Here is a 17,065-nt window from a genome sequence, read left to right on the forward strand (position 1 = left end):
TTTACACCTAAGCACTCATGTTATATCTAGACACATGCACTCACATTATATACCTGGATTCACTTGTAGATGTCCACATTAAATTTACAGCAGATCTATATATATATAGGTACTCATGAAAACATATGCATAGACATATGCATTTCCATCAAACATAGGCTTTCATATATCCAATCTCCAATTTCCATCAGCTTCTCTGCTTGGTTTTGTCTCTGGGGGACATACAATGCTTCTGTTTCCCCTCAGACTAGGCTGATCATCTGAAATTATATCACAACTAAGATTGTCTCAGGTTTTGATTTTCATCACCTCATCTCATCCTCAGTTGCCTCTCCCTTCTAACTGGAGGACTAGAGAGTAGAGCACTGAACTCTTCCGGAAGCCTTCTTTTATGGTCAAGTAATTCCATTTTAGAATAGCATGTCTTCTTGGTTTTGACTCCAGGCAATAAGATGCCTTCAAGCCTAGTATTCCCTGATGGTCCCCTCTCCCTACCCCTTTCAGCTACCATTTGTTTTCTTTCTTAGATTGTATGTTCCTTAATGACAAGTATGAAGCTTTTTATTCTTTTGTATCCCTAGCATTTAGCACAATCCCTGAAAAAATGGTAGGCAGTTAATAAATGTTTATTGACTTGAGTTGAATAAATCCATGCCTATATATTTATATACATATGTGCACACAAACACATTCTTGGTGGTTTCCTACCCTCACCCACACACTTTACGTCTGGCACACATCTACTACAATCCTTTTCTCACTCCCCTGCTCTTTCTACTTAGACTAGGGAGATCTAAACCCCCTCCCAGATCTCCTTAGAAGTTCATGGATCAATTTCAGAAGTAAATTTTGGATGGGAAAATTACTTTTACTTTTCCCTGTAATTGAAATCTTTTGTAATCCTATGAATTTAAAAACATTATTCTGAACAAGACTTCAAAAGTCTTGACAGACTACCAAAGGGATTTATCATTCATACACACACACACACACACACACACACACACACACACACACACACACAGTAAAGAAGAACCTCTAGACCTCTAGAAAGGTACTTTCTCATGTGACTTTCCTTCATTCTCTAAGAAGACAAAGTGAAGTTACTATGTTAGAGTCAAATTACAGTGTGGCTGTAATCACAATCTCAGAATGCTCTACCACTGGTTGGGCACAAATAGTTCATGTGAACATTTGAGGTAGATTCTCTAAATCTGTGCATCTGTCACTTTTTGAACTTCTGACTAAGGCAGACTATTGCAGGACTATCTACTCCCTTGCACTTGTCATAATGCTTTTGTTTATTCAGTCTAAAATCCTAAAACTCATTCAGCTTCCACATTTCACTGTTGACTCATTTAAGCTTGCAGAGTACAACTGTAAAATGGTGAGAACATTGGATTTTGGAGTTAGGAAACCCATACTTATAAGGAAGCTTTTGCCCATTGTTAATGTCCCTGTGCCCCTTTGAAAAGGAGAGCAGCAGGGTTGTTTGAACATGTCCATCACTGTTAACATACTTCCCAACATTTTTTTCCTCCCCCAGTGATTCTTAGGATTGTTGAAGTTTAAATCCTTTTTCTGCTGGTTACACAATTACCTGCTACCCCCATTGGATTTATCTTCTTTTTTTAATCATCACCTCAATAGAAAATTAAAGTAAATCAAATTGAAGTTTTCGACTCACTGTACCAGAACAAGGCTATTAAACTAAAAATAATCACTACCACCCCTACCCCCCCCCAACTTCCTGATAGGATGAAGGAAGGGAGCCAGGCAGCTGGAGGATGCAGAAGTAGCATCAGCAGAAAACATCTCTTTAGTGTTTGTGTGGCCCATTTGACAAGGCAAGTACATTTGCCAATACATGGGAAAATGCTGCCAAGATGTGTGATGAACCTCCTCAGAAGATTTGACCAAAGCTATTGCAACAACACTAGAGAACCTCATCCAAATATACACAAGGTCATCGTGGCTCAATTTTACCATATCAGCATTCAGATAGAATTGTTTTAAAATGAAGTGATTGTTAATCAGTTCTTAGAAATTTATAGAAATAGTTTTAAACTTGTGAACAAAATTTGGAATTTTTTTGCTTTGTGTTTTGCTCCAATTGCCTTACAAAATAGGCATTTCTTATCACATTGCTCCCCTAATCTGCCTCGTAAAAAGAATCACAAGTAATACTGACTGATACAGCTACTGCAGCTGATATAATACACATAACATCCATAGTCACTCACCTCTTTAGTGAAAGAAGGAAAGTGTGTTTAATCATCTGGCATCTAGAACCAAGACATTTTGTGTTTGTTTGTTTTATATTTGCCAAAAGAGAGAAATTTTAAAATAATTGTCATAATCTATCACATCTGTCATAATTGTCATAATATGCTCATATGTTTTTTTCTGAGTGAATTACTAGGGCAATTTTTCTCCCTCTTGTCTGTGTCACTTTTTCTCTCCCTTTCTCTTTCTGTTACATTCTGTCTTTGCCTCACTGTTTCTCTCTATGCCCCTTTACCTCCTTTACTGTACCCACTCTTTCTTTCTCTCTTTTCTTTTTTCCCTCCTCTTTTTAATTTTTATGAATCCCTTTTGGAGTGAGCTCAGTTTCATTTGTTTGTTTGTTTTGCCTCTTCTTTCATTGGGAAATCAGAGGAACTTAGAAGATTCAATTTGCTAAGTTGATTTAGTATTACTGTTTTTCCCATTTAGATAGTTGGACAGATATGGGAGATCGTGTATTTTTGTCTCCCATTATTAGTCTTCAAATACCCTTTCTTATCTTTTCTTCATCTTCCTCATTCTATTCATATAGGTCCAAAAAATAGTTCATCTTTTGCTGGCAGGAACCTTCTCATACGTACACAAGGTTAATTTTCTCTGAGATGAGGGAAGGGTTTTTTCCCCCTTCTTCTGACTGTTTGCAATTAGCTGCTTCTTTGCAGCTGTGCTATAATACTGCCTATTGCACTGGAAGAGTCTGTGAGGTTGACTCATCTTTTTGGCACATCCATGTTTCATCATGTCCTGTACACCACAGCCTCTGTCCTTGCCTTTGACAAGTAGATAATGTAGGAACAGAATAGTCCTACAGATAATTTCCAAAATGTATGAGCCAGCAATCTTTTAATCAGACCTTCCTACACTAAACAATGTATTGATTCATTTGATAACAGTGATTAGCAGTCTCTCAGAGAAATACAAAATCAGTACCATGAGTCATCCATATTTTTTCCATTTTTATTAAGAGTTGTACAAGTCTGCAACTTGTTTTTTTTAAAATTTGGCCTCATTTTATTATGTCTGCTAACCTATGCTAAATCAAGTGGTTGGTTTAATTGACAGAGCACCAAACTGGAAATTGAGAACTTTTAACTTATTCTGTGACCTTCCTTTCCTAATGATCTGACCTTCCTTTCCTAATGATCTGGTTCTCTCTATGTCAAAATTTCCTTATGTATAAAATCAAGGTCACAGTGTCTGTCCTCTCTTCCCTTCTCAAGGATTTGATGAAACCCAATGTCAAAAAAGGTCTCTAAGGGTGGTGATTATTCCAGGCTGATTATCCCATTGATGGAGTATCTAGGCCCTTTGATTCACCTTTGACCTGACTTATCAATCCTTCTACAACAGGGTTGGCTAAAAAGTAAACAAATAGCAAACTGAAACTTAAACCTTTTGAATCCTTTGTGAATAATTTTTTAATAAACTTGAATGAGCTAGTGACTTGGAGAAGTGAGGATTTCAGGGGATTTCAATTATCTAGGCTTCTTATAAATAGACTATATTCCATTCTTGCATAATACAGGGGATCCTCCAAGACTCTAACCAGGTCCCATCTTGGGTGTTGCCTCCAAAAGGATCATTCATTCTCTTTGACTAATTGCCCAACTGCTCTAGGAAAAACTTGTAAATATGGCTTCCATTTGTCTTGGATCCCTCCCAAAATGGATGTATGCCTACACCCAATATAAAGTAATTGGATAGCCCAGCCTTTGTTTTACTTCTTGAAAATGTGAAAGATACTAAAGACCCCCAGGAACTCTTAAACAGAACTCTTTGGAGGATGAGATGAGAATAAGCCTATGATTTCATCTCTTTGAGGATTTTTGGTAAAAGACTTCCCTCTACCAATGCAAATAAGAAGCTGTTCTACCACATAATCTTTTTTTTAATTAAAGATTTTATTTCTTTTGAGTTTTGCAATTTTCCCCCTAATCTTACTTCCCTCACCCCACCCCACCCCCCAGAAGGCAATTTGTCAGTCTTTTCATTGTTTCCATGGTATACATTGATCCAAATTGAGTGTGATGAGAGAGAAATCATATCCTTAAGGAAGAAACATAAAGTATAAGAGATAGCAAGATCAGACAAAAGATATCAGTTTTTTCCCCCTAAATTTAAGGTAGTAGTCCTTGGTCTTTGTTCAAACTCCAAAGTTGTTTCTCTCGATACAGATGGTATTCTCCATTGCAGACAGCCCCAAATTGTCCCTGATTGTTGCACTGATGGAATGAGTGAGTCCAACAAGGTTGATCATCACCCCTCTGTTGCTGTTAGGGTGTACAGTGTTTTTCTGGTCCTGCTCATCTCACTCAGCATCAGTTCATGCAAATCCCTCCAGGCTTCCCTGAATTCACATCCCTCCTGTCTACCACATAATCTTACAAATCATAATCTTATACTCATCTTAAAAATTTGCCTGTAGCACTGACCAGTTCAGGACTTGCTCAAGTTTATATAGCCAATATGAATCAGAGGTATACTTTGAATCTAGGCCATCTAGATTTTGTGGCTAATCTTCTTTCTCCTATGATGCTTTTCATAAAAGCACATGAGGAAGCATTGAAATAATCCAATGACTCCCCGGGGTGGGGGGGCGGGGAAGTTGAACTCAGGGTTGCCATTAGGGTAGCTATTTACTATTCCACAGGATGCTACAGGATCCCTCCTCTGTTCCTAGGGTTACACTATGGTTTGGATCCTCCCCAGAAAGCAAATACTTGGGGCTACTTAAGATCAGCAACCACCTTCCTATCAGAGCTTTACTTCAGAATAGTTTGTCTTGTTTTCTCAATATAGGACACAGTTCAGGAGCTATGTAAATGATCTCTTTTCCTCCAAGGAACATGATACATTTGAAAAATCTTGTTTTCTCTCTAGAAGGTCTGTCTGATCCTTTAAGTCTTGAACTTGGGCTTCTTCCATGACTCTACTCCCAAAAGCAGCACTTCCAGGAAATCTCTCTGCTCTGGTCACAAGGTTAGATTCTCAGATAATGCATCAGGCATTAAAAAAAAAACTCAACCACACACGGGATCAAGAAAATTATCCTGAATTTCATATTCAGACTGAGTGGGCACAGAAGCACATGTCTGCCTTTGGGATGGATTTGTCTTTCTTATTTTTATTGATGTATTTTTGCTTTTATACTTCATACATTTCCAAAGAGCTCCCTCCTCACTCCCCCTATCCTTGAAAAAAATATTCAAAAAGAAAGAGGAAAAAAAGAAATGTATAAAAATGAACCAACACAGAGATTATATCTGGCAGCTAGGCCTATGGATAGGGTGTTAGACCTGAAGTCAGGGAGAACTTAGTTCAAATACAGTCTTAAACACTACCTCATTTTTTTCTCTATAAAATAGGGGGTAATAATAGTAGCTCTCTATATTTGTTGTATGAACAAAATCAAATATTTGTTGTATGGAAAAATTAAATAATATTGTAAAATACTTCACAACTATAATCCTAAAACACTATGTAAATGCTAATCATTATATGCAATGTTTTCTATCTGTGGTCACTCATCTCTATAGAGAAGGAAGAGTGGTATGTTTTGTGAGTTCTTCTCTAGTTTATGATGTATTTTTGCAAGAGATGCATAAGTGGTCCAGTTTCTCCCATCTCCCAGGCTTAGAAAGTCTGTTCTTAGCATCTCTCATTTCAGGCCTTGTATCAGTGCCCCTCTTAAGGGAACCCATGGGGAAAGGGGCAAACTAAGATTTCACTTTCCACACGACTAGGCCCCCTCTTTGCACATTGACCTATCTTCTGAACAGGCCCAAGGGGAAAGGAAGTCCAGAAGTTATCAAGATGATTTGCTTCCTCACCTTTATAGACCAGAGAAAGGAGTGATTCCTTCCACACAAATCTGTCCTCTTGAATCTCCAGCATTTTAAAAAACTCATTCATACAAAAATCATCTTGGAGGGAGCCTTATTCCTTTAGAACCACTCATGAATTCTGTATCCTTTGTACAAGATGCCAGTGGTCATGCTCATGTCTCCATGGAAGGTTGCCTACATAATGCTTCAAAACAAAGGCCCATTTCCTATAAGCTCATCACATTTAATTAAAAGAATTCATTTGATGAATCAGGGATTTCCCTGATTAATTCCTCTTATTTGTTTTATTTACTTGTTTGGTTAGTTGTAGCTTTTACAAAGGAGTATTTACCTCAAAGGTATAGTGAGGAGTACAAACATTTTCCACCTTGGGAGGAGGAGTACTGACTAATATACCTCCTCAGTTTTGGGAGAGAGTAACTCAGATTTAAGATAGCTTCTACATAGCATTCACCCCATCAACTTCACCTCAAAGTATGGTATAGTCACTAGGTGGACCTGCATCCTATCTACTCTTGGGCTAACTAGGTCCTAAAGATTTGATGTTGGACAGACTTCTAAACCCAGAATAGCTTTCATTCCCACAACTCCTGATAGTTTGCTCTCCCATTCTTTTGAAGTACAAGGTTATAGCCCTCTCAAATATCTTTCACCTAAAACAAAAGGAAAAGAACCAAGTCCCTTATATATGGGTCACATTTTGACCTCAAGTGAGGTATTATATCAAACCCCTTCCTGTTTCATTTTTTAAATTAAATTGTACTTTCAGATCTACATTCTTTCTCCCACCCCATCCTCACTGAAAAAGCAATATGATTGCCCTTCCTTTAGAGGCAATAACCATTGTCCACTGCCTTTTTAATCAGGGTGCAGACTTCTTCTGTATGTGATGACAAAATTCAACTTAACTTCATTCTGTTTTAAAGACTCTAGCTTAAAAAGGTCAAGGTCTTCCACTATGTTTAGTGCCATCTTCAGTCATACTGATCCATATCTGGTCACTAGACCCAGTTGGCTCTAAAAGAGAAAGTGAGACTGGCAACTCTTACACAGCCTGTACTCAATTAAATCCAATTCATTTGTATGTCATAGCATCACCTCCCTGATGTCATGGTTCTCTTTGAGAATGAAGGAAAAGCAACAGTAATGTATTGGAGTGATGTTTCCTAAGTCAAGTTTGTGAAGTTGACTGGGCTCTGGGGCTTTGGGTTCATGAAGACTGGTCATAGGAAGGCTGGTGATCTCATGGGAGAGCATTCAAAATACATCAGGAAGAATTTCAGTGAGATAAAAAGAAGTACTTTGCTACAGAAAGGTTTGTTAATCTTTTAGTAGAAGTAATTGACAGAGACTAGAGAATCTCCTTCCCCAGATGTCCTTAAAGATAGGATAAGCTCCCTAAACATTGAGATGCTTGAAGCAATCTCCAAATGAACCAGATAGAGGATCTATAATGAAAGAATTTAGTCCCTTGGCATTTCAGGGAGACCTGTACATTAGAGATTTTTGTTATTTTGACTGGACAAAGTGTGATGAGTAAGAGATGTGGGGTGATGCTCTTTCACTGATAGTACAAAGAATTTAAACTTCACTTGTTCCTCGCAGACACATGTTGTAGACTGACACTGAAGTGGAAGTTAAAAAGAGTAAATTAGATTGCCATTCACTAGTTGAACACTTTAATTTTCTGGGCCTCCGTTGTTTCATCTGTAAGAGGTTCAGACTAGTTTAGACTTCTAAAATTCCTCCCATTTCTATAATTCTTTGATTCAGTGGGAAGTTTTCCAGTTCTATATAAGCTTCTAAGCATCTATGTTCTAAATTATTTTTAAAAACTCCAATGCCCTATCTTCCAGGTTTCCCTAAAGACCTTTCTTCAGCCTCCTTACCTTTTGGAAGACTGTCTCTAAACGAGACGCTTTTGATTTTTTCTTTGGGAATTTGAGTAAAAATGATTTACTGTTCTAATTCTACACTTGAACATGTATTTGAACATGTGAAGAAATCCTACAGGAACTTGGGAACTGAGAGAGCCTAGAGAAGGAGGAGGAAATCTTAAGCTATTGCCACAATTAGGAGGATTCTGAGGAATCAAGACATAGAAGTCTCTCAGCATGTGCATCTCACCCTTTATTTTCCCTCCCCATTCAGGTGGATCCTTGCCCCCCTCACTGTCTCTATTTTTATTCTCTTATAGAAAGCAGATCTTGCAGTAGCTGGCCTCACCATCACAGCTGAAAGAGAGAAGGTGATTGATTTCTCCAAACCATTCATGACTCTGGGAATTAGTATTCTTTACAGGGTTCATATGGTAAGAGACTTATTTTATAAGCATTTATGTCATTAAAGTTATTTGCATGCAAACACACAGTTATATGGTAATAATGAATGACTCATGGAAATATTTAGGTTTCAGACTGAAACGCAAATGTGCTGGGCTATTTTTTCTTCTGTCAGCTGTGTGGACAAGAAACCAGAATTAGTAGAAGTCTCACTTATGGGCTTTTCTACACTAATTGCTTCCTCCCCCTTGAAAAGGGAATGGCCAACAAGGATGTTGAAGTACTTGGTGCATAATGGGGATGTGATTATTCATTCTGTTTCCTCTGGTTGAGGGACCATGACCTTGTAAGCCTTTACCCTGGAGGACTTAAGCAACTGTCCTCTCCCTCACCCTCAAGTCTTTACTGATCCCCAAGATTCCAAGTTAATTTGTAATATGTGGCAATTAATTATGAAATCATTTAGTGTGTTAGTTATCTGATCAAATAACAGAACTGAAAGGGACTTTATGGATCACCCTCCTACCAGTCACCTGAATTTACCAATGAAGAAACTGTGGTCCTTAGCCAAGGAATATTGTTATCACTTGCCCACCGGTGGGAAGAAGTCAAACTTGAATTCAGACCTAAACTCTCACACTCCAAGTTCAGTGCTCATTCCATTTCCAATTATCCATCCTAGAGGAGGCCAAATAATCTCATATAATCCAAAATCACAGATAATACAAACATCATTTCTATTTTCTTTTCTGAGAGGGTTTACTTTTGTAATGATGATTTAGTAAAATCACCATTAAGAGAATTTGCTTTCTTGGAACACCGTGATTAGTGGGAAGTGAAGGGGTTTTATCCTGAGATAGCCTGGATAGATGAATCTTATAAATTCAGAACATGGTGTCTCCCTTCCAGAGAGTATTATAGAAGCACTGATACCATCTCTTCAGTCCAGAAGTATGCAGGGTGACATGGGAAAGGCATGACAGAATTAAGCAATGGTCATGTATAATCCACCAAGTAGATAATCCTTAAGCAGATAACTAAGAGTTGATATTATGTATTTATCTTTTTTGAGCCAGAAAAGCCTCTTTTTTTTCATCTATTTATCAAAAAAACTCATTATGGACTCTGTTCATATGGATTCATTGCTACTTTGCACTGTCTGCTGCCAATCATTTGAGGTATATGGTACTGGGGCACTGTTGACCATGCCAATTTTCAGCTAGGTATAAGAAGGATGGAGAATAAAAAAGGTAGCCTGTCTAAAATGGTTCTAATCTCCACCTCCTGCAGAATGAACTTCCAGCTGTGTTCTGGGAACAGGGTGTCACTCTCCACAAAATTTTGTTCTTGGGAAAACAGTGAAGGGTCTCAGTTTATAGCTCCCAGCCCAGCCTGTACTTCAAATCGCTGGCAGCTGCTAAAATAATATCCAAATTGAATAGCAGCCTGATCATAAGCAGGAGAGAGGTCTTTCCTATCCCACAGCCATGTTTAACTTCAGCTGCTCAGATAGGAACCATTCCTATGCCACAATATCTACCTCAATTCCTGAACTGACTGGGGAGGGAATGTCAAATAATCTGGAGGAAGAAACATTGTAGAAACTCAAAGGGTACCTGGGCTAGAGCAGAGAGACAGCAGGATTTATTAGCATCTAGCTCTCATTTGGAGGCATATGTGGTTTGTCATAAAATCATAGCCTCTTAAAGTGGGAATGAACTTTAGAGATTTTCTGGGATGACATGGGGCATAGACTCCTAGTTGGAAAGACCAAGAAGATCTTACCCCAAGTCACATAGCTGATGTCTGATAAAGCAATAACTCTAGCTACGAATCCAGGGCCATATCCCTACTATGCCTGTCGCCTTCCTCCCTCACCCCCAGTATTGCAATTATCTGCTTTGTGCACTATATGCTGCACATTTTTTCATCCAGGGCTATATCTCCAGTCATCCTGATTCATATCTAACCATTGCATTGGCCCCAGATGGCTCTGGAGGAGAAAGTGAGTCTGGTGACTTAGCACAGTACCTCCTCGCTCAAATCCAATTCACGTGCTTGTCATGGCACCACCTCCCTGATGTCATAGTCTTCTTCAAAAATGAAGGACAAACTTATTATTTATCCCTCTCAGTCAACTTCCTTCTTATATTCATATACCCTTGTTTCATTTTGCTCAAAGTACCTTTATATATATATATTCATGTTCCCACATGAAAGGTGTTGTCTCCATTTTACTAATAGGAACCAAGAAGACTTGAGTGCAAGTCCAGCTGTCCAAAGTCTCAGTAGATCCTAATATTTGGGCCCATCCTCGATCACTTAGTAACCTCTCTTCCTTTGAGGTCCATGATATTTGGTTCTACCTCTCAATTAAAATCCTAGTTGCTATTATCTACAGACTTCTAGGTCATTCCCCTTCCTTCCTAAATAAGTTCAATACTTAACTCACAATTTTTCTTTCCTCCCCTACTCCTGTCTTCATACTAAGGGACTTCAGCATATATATATATGTATATATATATATATATATATGTCTCCTTCATATACCCTAATCACTCCAGTTTCCCAATTTATTCACTTCCATGAGCTATTCCATCATCCCACTTTATCCACACCCAAAGTTGGTCATAACATTAATCTTGTCATCACCCACAAATGTACTTCTCTATTCAAGAATTCTGAATCCCTTATCTAACCATAATCTATTGACTTTTCACCTCTCCCTCTGCCTTCCTCTACAAAACCTTGCTCTTTATCTGAACTGTGACCTCCAACCCCTTGACTTCTCAGTTCTCTTGCAGGCTACCTCCTATACACTAGTCACTCTCTCCTCTTCATTTGATTCCTTGATGGATCAAGTCAATTCTACAATTTCCTCCTCTCTTGAATCCCTATCCCCTTTACCATATCTTCTATTATGCACAGTCAACCTTTGACCTTGGATCACTTCCACCATTCTTTGCCTTCATTCCTACACACATAGGTCAATGAAGGTAGAAGAAGAAGCACACAATTATTAAGGCTGAATGTACTAGAAATTTGTGTTACATAATACCAACTGGGACATCAGTACTGCTAGGTACTACACTTTCCTAATCATCTCATCCTCCCAAATCTCTCAACTCAGATATTTGCCTCATATTTTACGGAGTGGGGTAGGGAGAATGAGGCCATTTGCTGTGACCCTCTTCTCCTCCTCTTCCTCAACTCTTATTATTCAGATATCTTCTGATACTCTCTCTTCTTGCACCCTATTTGCTTTTTTTTAAAGAAAGATTTTATTCATTTTGAGTTTCACAATTTTCCCCCTATTGTTGCTTCCCTCCTCCCACACCCCACAGAAGGCAATCTATTAGTCTTTACATTGTTTCCATGGGACACATTGATCTAAGTTGAATGTGATGAGAGAGAAATCATATCCTTAAAGAAGAAAAGTAAAATACAAGAGATAGCAAAATTACATAATAAGATAACAAGGTTTTTTCCTAAATTGAAGGTAATAGTCTTTGGTCTTTGTTCAAACTCTACAATTCTTTCTCTGGATAAAGGTGGTATCACCCTATTTCCACATAATAAAAGTGGTCTTACTCCTTACCAAAGCTCATCTCTCCACTTGTTCAAGTGATTCCATTCATTGCCATCTCGTCCAATATATGAACCCTTTGGCATCCCCATTCTTTCACTTCTTTTCAATCTCTCCCTTTGATTTCCTTTTTTACTACCTTTAAGCATGTTCATATCTTCCCCATCTTGCAAAAAAGGCCTTACTTGATCCTTTCATCCCCTCTGTCCTATATCTCTTGGCCCTTTGTGTTAAACTCCTCAAAAAAAGCCATCTATAACAAATATCTCTACTCTCTCCCCCTTCTCATTTTTCTTCTTAACCCCTTAAAATCCTACTTCTAATCTAATCATTCCACCAAAACTCACCCTAAAGTTATTAGTTATTTCTTAGTTTTCAAATCTAATGCTCTTTCCTCAATCTTCATTCTCCTTGACCTCTTTGTAACCTCTGACACTGTTGATCTCTCTCTCTCTCTCTCTCTCTCTCTCTCTCTCTCTCTCTCTCTCTCTCTCTCTTTCTCTCTCCTTAATTCTCTCTACTCTCTAGGTTTTTGGGACACCTTATCTCCTGGTTCTCCCTTCCTCTACCTCTCTAACCACTCTGCTTCTCTCTCTCTCTCTCTCTCTCTCTCTCTCTCTCTCTCTCTCTCTCTGTGTTTGCTGGATTCTCTTCCAAATCACACCCTTTAGCCCTCAGTGTTCCTCAGAGTTCTGTCCTGGGTTTTTATTTTTCTTCCCTTCACTCTCTACTTCTTCACTTGGTGATTCCATCAACTCCCATGAATTTCATTAGCTTCTCTATGCTGATGATTCTCAAAACTACCCTCCTGCCCCAACCTTCTTGCTGATCACTAATCTCTCATCTCCAACTGCCTTTAGATGTCCAGTATTTACTTAAATTTAACATATCCAAAAGAAAATTCATTGATTCTCACCCTAAATCATTCCCTACATCCTTCCCTATTACCACAGAGGGAAACACCAGATTCCTAGTTCATCAGGCTTAGGAAGCATCCTGGATTCTTCACTCTCAACAATCCAAGCTGTTACCAAGGCCTATTGATTTCACTTTTGCATCATCTCTCCTCTGACACAGCCCCTATCACCTCATATGTAGATTATTACAATAGCTACTGGTGGATCTGGCTGCCTCAAATTTCTACTCACTCCATTCCATCCTCCATTCAATCAATGAAGTGATTCCCTCCCCACCCTAAAACACATGTCCAATCTTGTCATCTCCCTACTCATAAATTCCTATCACCCCAGGATCAAATACAAAATGCTCTGTTTGCATTAAAAGACCTTCAAAACCTAGCCCCTTTCTACCTTTCCAGTCTTCTGCCTTACTCCTCTCCCTGCTCCATTCCAACTACTAACCTCCCTGACTTCAAGCCCCAACTAAAAACTCCACCTTCTAAAGAAGTAGCAAAGAGATGCCTGGGTTCCCTAAGGGGGAGCCTAACAATCTGAGGAGCAAAGAATCAAGCAAAGAAAGCCTTCTCAAAAACTCTTAATTCTAATACTTTCCCTATATAGTTTGCTGTGTTTAGATTTGTTTGCCTTTTTTCTCCCTCATTAGATTGTAAATTCCTTGAGGGCAGGGAATCTTTTGTCCTCTTTTTTTTTATCATCAGCACTTAGTACAGTGTCTGGCACAGTTTAGGCACTGAATGTTGATTGATTGATTGATTTTACAAATGAGGAAACTGAAGCAGAGACAGACAAAAATGACCTGCCCCAGGTCACATTTTTCAACTTAGTGAGTCAACATTGAAATCTAAGTCTTCTGACCAAAGATGATGATGATGATGATGATGATGATAATAAATAATGACAGCAATAATATTTATATAGTACTTAAGATTTACAAAGCACTATATATATATACACATATAAAATATACATTATCTCATTTAAACTTTCTAAACTGAGAATTAAGTGCTAGTATTATTATGAAATTACAGATGAGGAAACAAACTAAAAAGAAGGTTATATGATTCACCCAAGAAGCATAGCTGATAAATGACAGTGGAGGGGTGTGAACTATAGTCTGCCTCCAACTCCATTCTCTCCATGAGACTACATGGCCTCCCAGTACTGCACTACTCTTCCAGCAGATGCCTAGGATACTACATGTTTATGGAATATCATTGAATGTTTAGTTCCATTTTCCAGATTTCTATTCTGTGGAGCCCTATATTTTGCATTTTGGGTTTAAAAACCTAGACATTCCCTCTCTATTTTCTAATATTTAGGAACCTTGTTCAGAGACAAATACATGCATAAGAAATGGTTTAAGAACACCTCCAAAATATAAAAATGCATAGAACCATTGTAATGCAAACTATCTAAGGCACTCCAAGTGCTAAAAGGTCTCAGATTAAAGGGAACATCACAATGGGTTGAAGTAAACATGGAAAGCTTCCAAGTCTAGCTGACTTTTTAATGTAAAATGATGATAATGTAAGCCTAAACAGAACATAGAAAGATCAATGTGAGATAGAGAAAAAAAAATCTTATGACGTATTTGCTAAGAAACCAGCATTTTCTTATTATTAAAAATAGCATATCTGATGAAACCAATACTTCATGTCATGGAAACTATATGATCCCATGCAAGACATGTGAGTGACATGATCCTTTAAGGAGATCTTTAGCTGTACTCTATTGTATGATTGGCAGGATATTATAAATCACAGTCTGACTGAGGTTGGGAAGAGAGGTTTCATTCTGTACAGATTATAAAAGTAATGAAGGAACTAACATCTCTTGAGTGCTGATTTAATTCCATGAAATCACACCTTTAAAGGAGACACGAGATTATCTGGTCCCACCTTCTCATTTTTGCAGATGAAAAAACAGAGACCCAGCAAAGAAAAATGACTTGTCCAGAGTCATGCAGCAGTGAGTAGTAGGAGAGGATTTTGAGCCTAGATCATAAGACCATAGACTCCAAGTTGAAAGGGACATTAGTCCAACCCCTTCATTTTACAGAGGAAGAAGCTGAGAAGTGAAAAGTCACCTAGATACTCTGAATCCAAATCCAGTATACCTTCTTATACTCTAAGCTGCCTCAAGCACACTAAGCTTTGATTAGTTTGCTAATTTTAATTTAACACCTCAAATGACTTGAAATAAGCAGAGAAAGAAGAGTGTTAGTGGGAACAAGTAGCAGGCGATCTTATATAAGCTGTGGAGAGAAATAGAAACATGTTACTTGCTAAACTCGGTTTTTACCTCAATTAAGCAGAAAGGGAGAATAATTGTAGGCTGGTAAATATAAGGAGAATCTGAATTTAGGTAATGGAATGTTCATAGGAATATTTTACATGAGGTAGAATTCATTCATTTCTTTATTCATCTACTCAGTTAATATTTCCTGAGGGTCTACTATGAACAGATTATGTACAGCTGAGGCATTTTACCAAATTAGAGGGAAAACTAAATTGGGTTAACTTCTATTAAAGAGGGGGAAAAAAGAATGTTAATAAAAGCAGTCTCAGATTCTGTCATGAGTAACATTTAGAGTCAGAGAGTGACTCAGTTAAAATTATAATCTCACAGAGTTAAATTAATGAAGTTAAAGTTTATCGAATAGGTTCTTAATAATATTTTTTGGTAAATTTGTTCTAATTGGCAACTCTCAGAGATTTACTATATTGAAGCAAAAAGGACCCTAAATAAAATGTATTCCACTCCTCTGAGGATACAAATGAGGAAAGTGAGGCTTAGAGAGGTGAATTGGCTTACTCAACATCACCCAGATAATAATTAGCACAGCTAAACTTGGTCTACTGACTCTAAATTCTTTCACAAGGCCACAGTTTCTCCTAATGGAAGTTGATATCTCAAATTTCAGGGTAATGTACAGGAAAATCTTAGTATTATCTCACTGTCTCACTGTGGAAAAGGCCAATTCAAAAGGTAATCAATAAATGCCACATAAATTGAAGATTTCCAAGTATGAATAGGTACTTTGCCAGAATTGCTGTAGAAAGGATTCTTATATAGATATGGATTGGATTAAAAGACCTCTGAGAGTTCTCCCATCTCCAAGAAACAGGTCACAGAGGAAGCTGTCCCATACCTTAAAATTGCCATTGTGTGGTGGCTCACTTCATGACAAAAACTACATAGCCAGAAGTAATTGTAGGAGCAGGAGACCTCATGGCTTCCTTTAGAAACCAGCTTCTCCTCCCTGCCCCTGGCTGCGCAGTAGCAAAGAGATGCCTGGGTTCCCTAAGGGGGAGCCCAACAATCTGAGGAGCAAAGAATCAAGCCAACAGTTTGGGAGAGCCACATGGAAGAGACTTCATCTTCCTTCAGGCTCCCGTCCTATTTGTTTTGTGAAGAAGGAGAATACAACAGATGGCTCAGGCTGTTAGAACACATGCTCAGCTCTGGCTTGGACTGAACTGTCCACCAGGGCAAACAGACTGCTCTTGATTCTGGTTATTGGCAGAACTCATAGAGAGAAAGTAACCTGTGCACCTGAAGCTTCCCAGGACTTGAGATGTTAGAACATCTCTGGACTAGAATGATCTGATCAATAGATTCGTAATCCCAAAAGCACAAAGGATCTATGGGTTCCCCATACATCTTTTCTCATGTCCCCAGGAACAGGCATGTGAATTGTGTGAGAACACTAGAAATGTGGTTGTTCCTCATATAACTGTCCCCATACACTCTTTTTTTTCATGCATTCATAAATGTAGACCTGAAAGAGATCCCATAGATCATTTAACTCAACCCCTTCATTTTATAGAAAGGGAAACTGAGGTATGAGGAAATTAATTGACTTTCCCAAGGTCATATCAATATAGCATTCAAATAAATATCTTTCAAATACATTCTAAGACATGGAAACTTCTCATAATTTTGATGGATGCAGGCAATTCTCTAATAGGCATATAAATGAGTGGAAGAAAACCATGGCATGTATAAACCAAAAGAGTAGTTAATCTAAAAGAAATTTATATTTGGCATTGGAATGTAAGGTACAATCTTTTTTTTCAGCAGATTTGCCTTCCTAATGATTTTGCTCAAGGTATTGTATAATAGTGTAATGCTAATATTCCCCAA

General features: G+C 38.1%; 1 protein-coding gene across 6 annotated transcripts in view; it reads left to right on the forward strand.

The window, feature by feature from the left end:
- GRIK4 (glutamate ionotropic receptor kainate type subunit 4) overlaps positions 1–17,065 on the forward strand; it is a 685,181-nt gene that overhangs the window by 611,399 nt on the left and 56,717 nt on the right. For all 6 annotated transcript variants that reach the window (XM_074215289.1, XM_074215290.1, XM_074215285.1 and 3 more), the window contains one exon: positions 8,329–8,442. In XM_074215289.1, coding sequence (XP_074071390.1) covers positions 8,329–8,442 — 114 coding nt within the window. The remainder of the gene's footprint in view (positions 1–8,328; positions 8,443–17,065) is intronic.

This window comes from Macrotis lagotis, chromosome 1 (genome assembly GCF_037893015.1).
Source record: "Macrotis lagotis isolate mMagLag1 chromosome 1, bilby.v1.9.chrom.fasta, whole genome shotgun sequence".
In the NCBI taxonomy this organism is placed as follows: domain Eukaryota; kingdom Metazoa; phylum Chordata; class Mammalia; order Peramelemorphia; family Peramelidae; genus Macrotis; species Macrotis lagotis.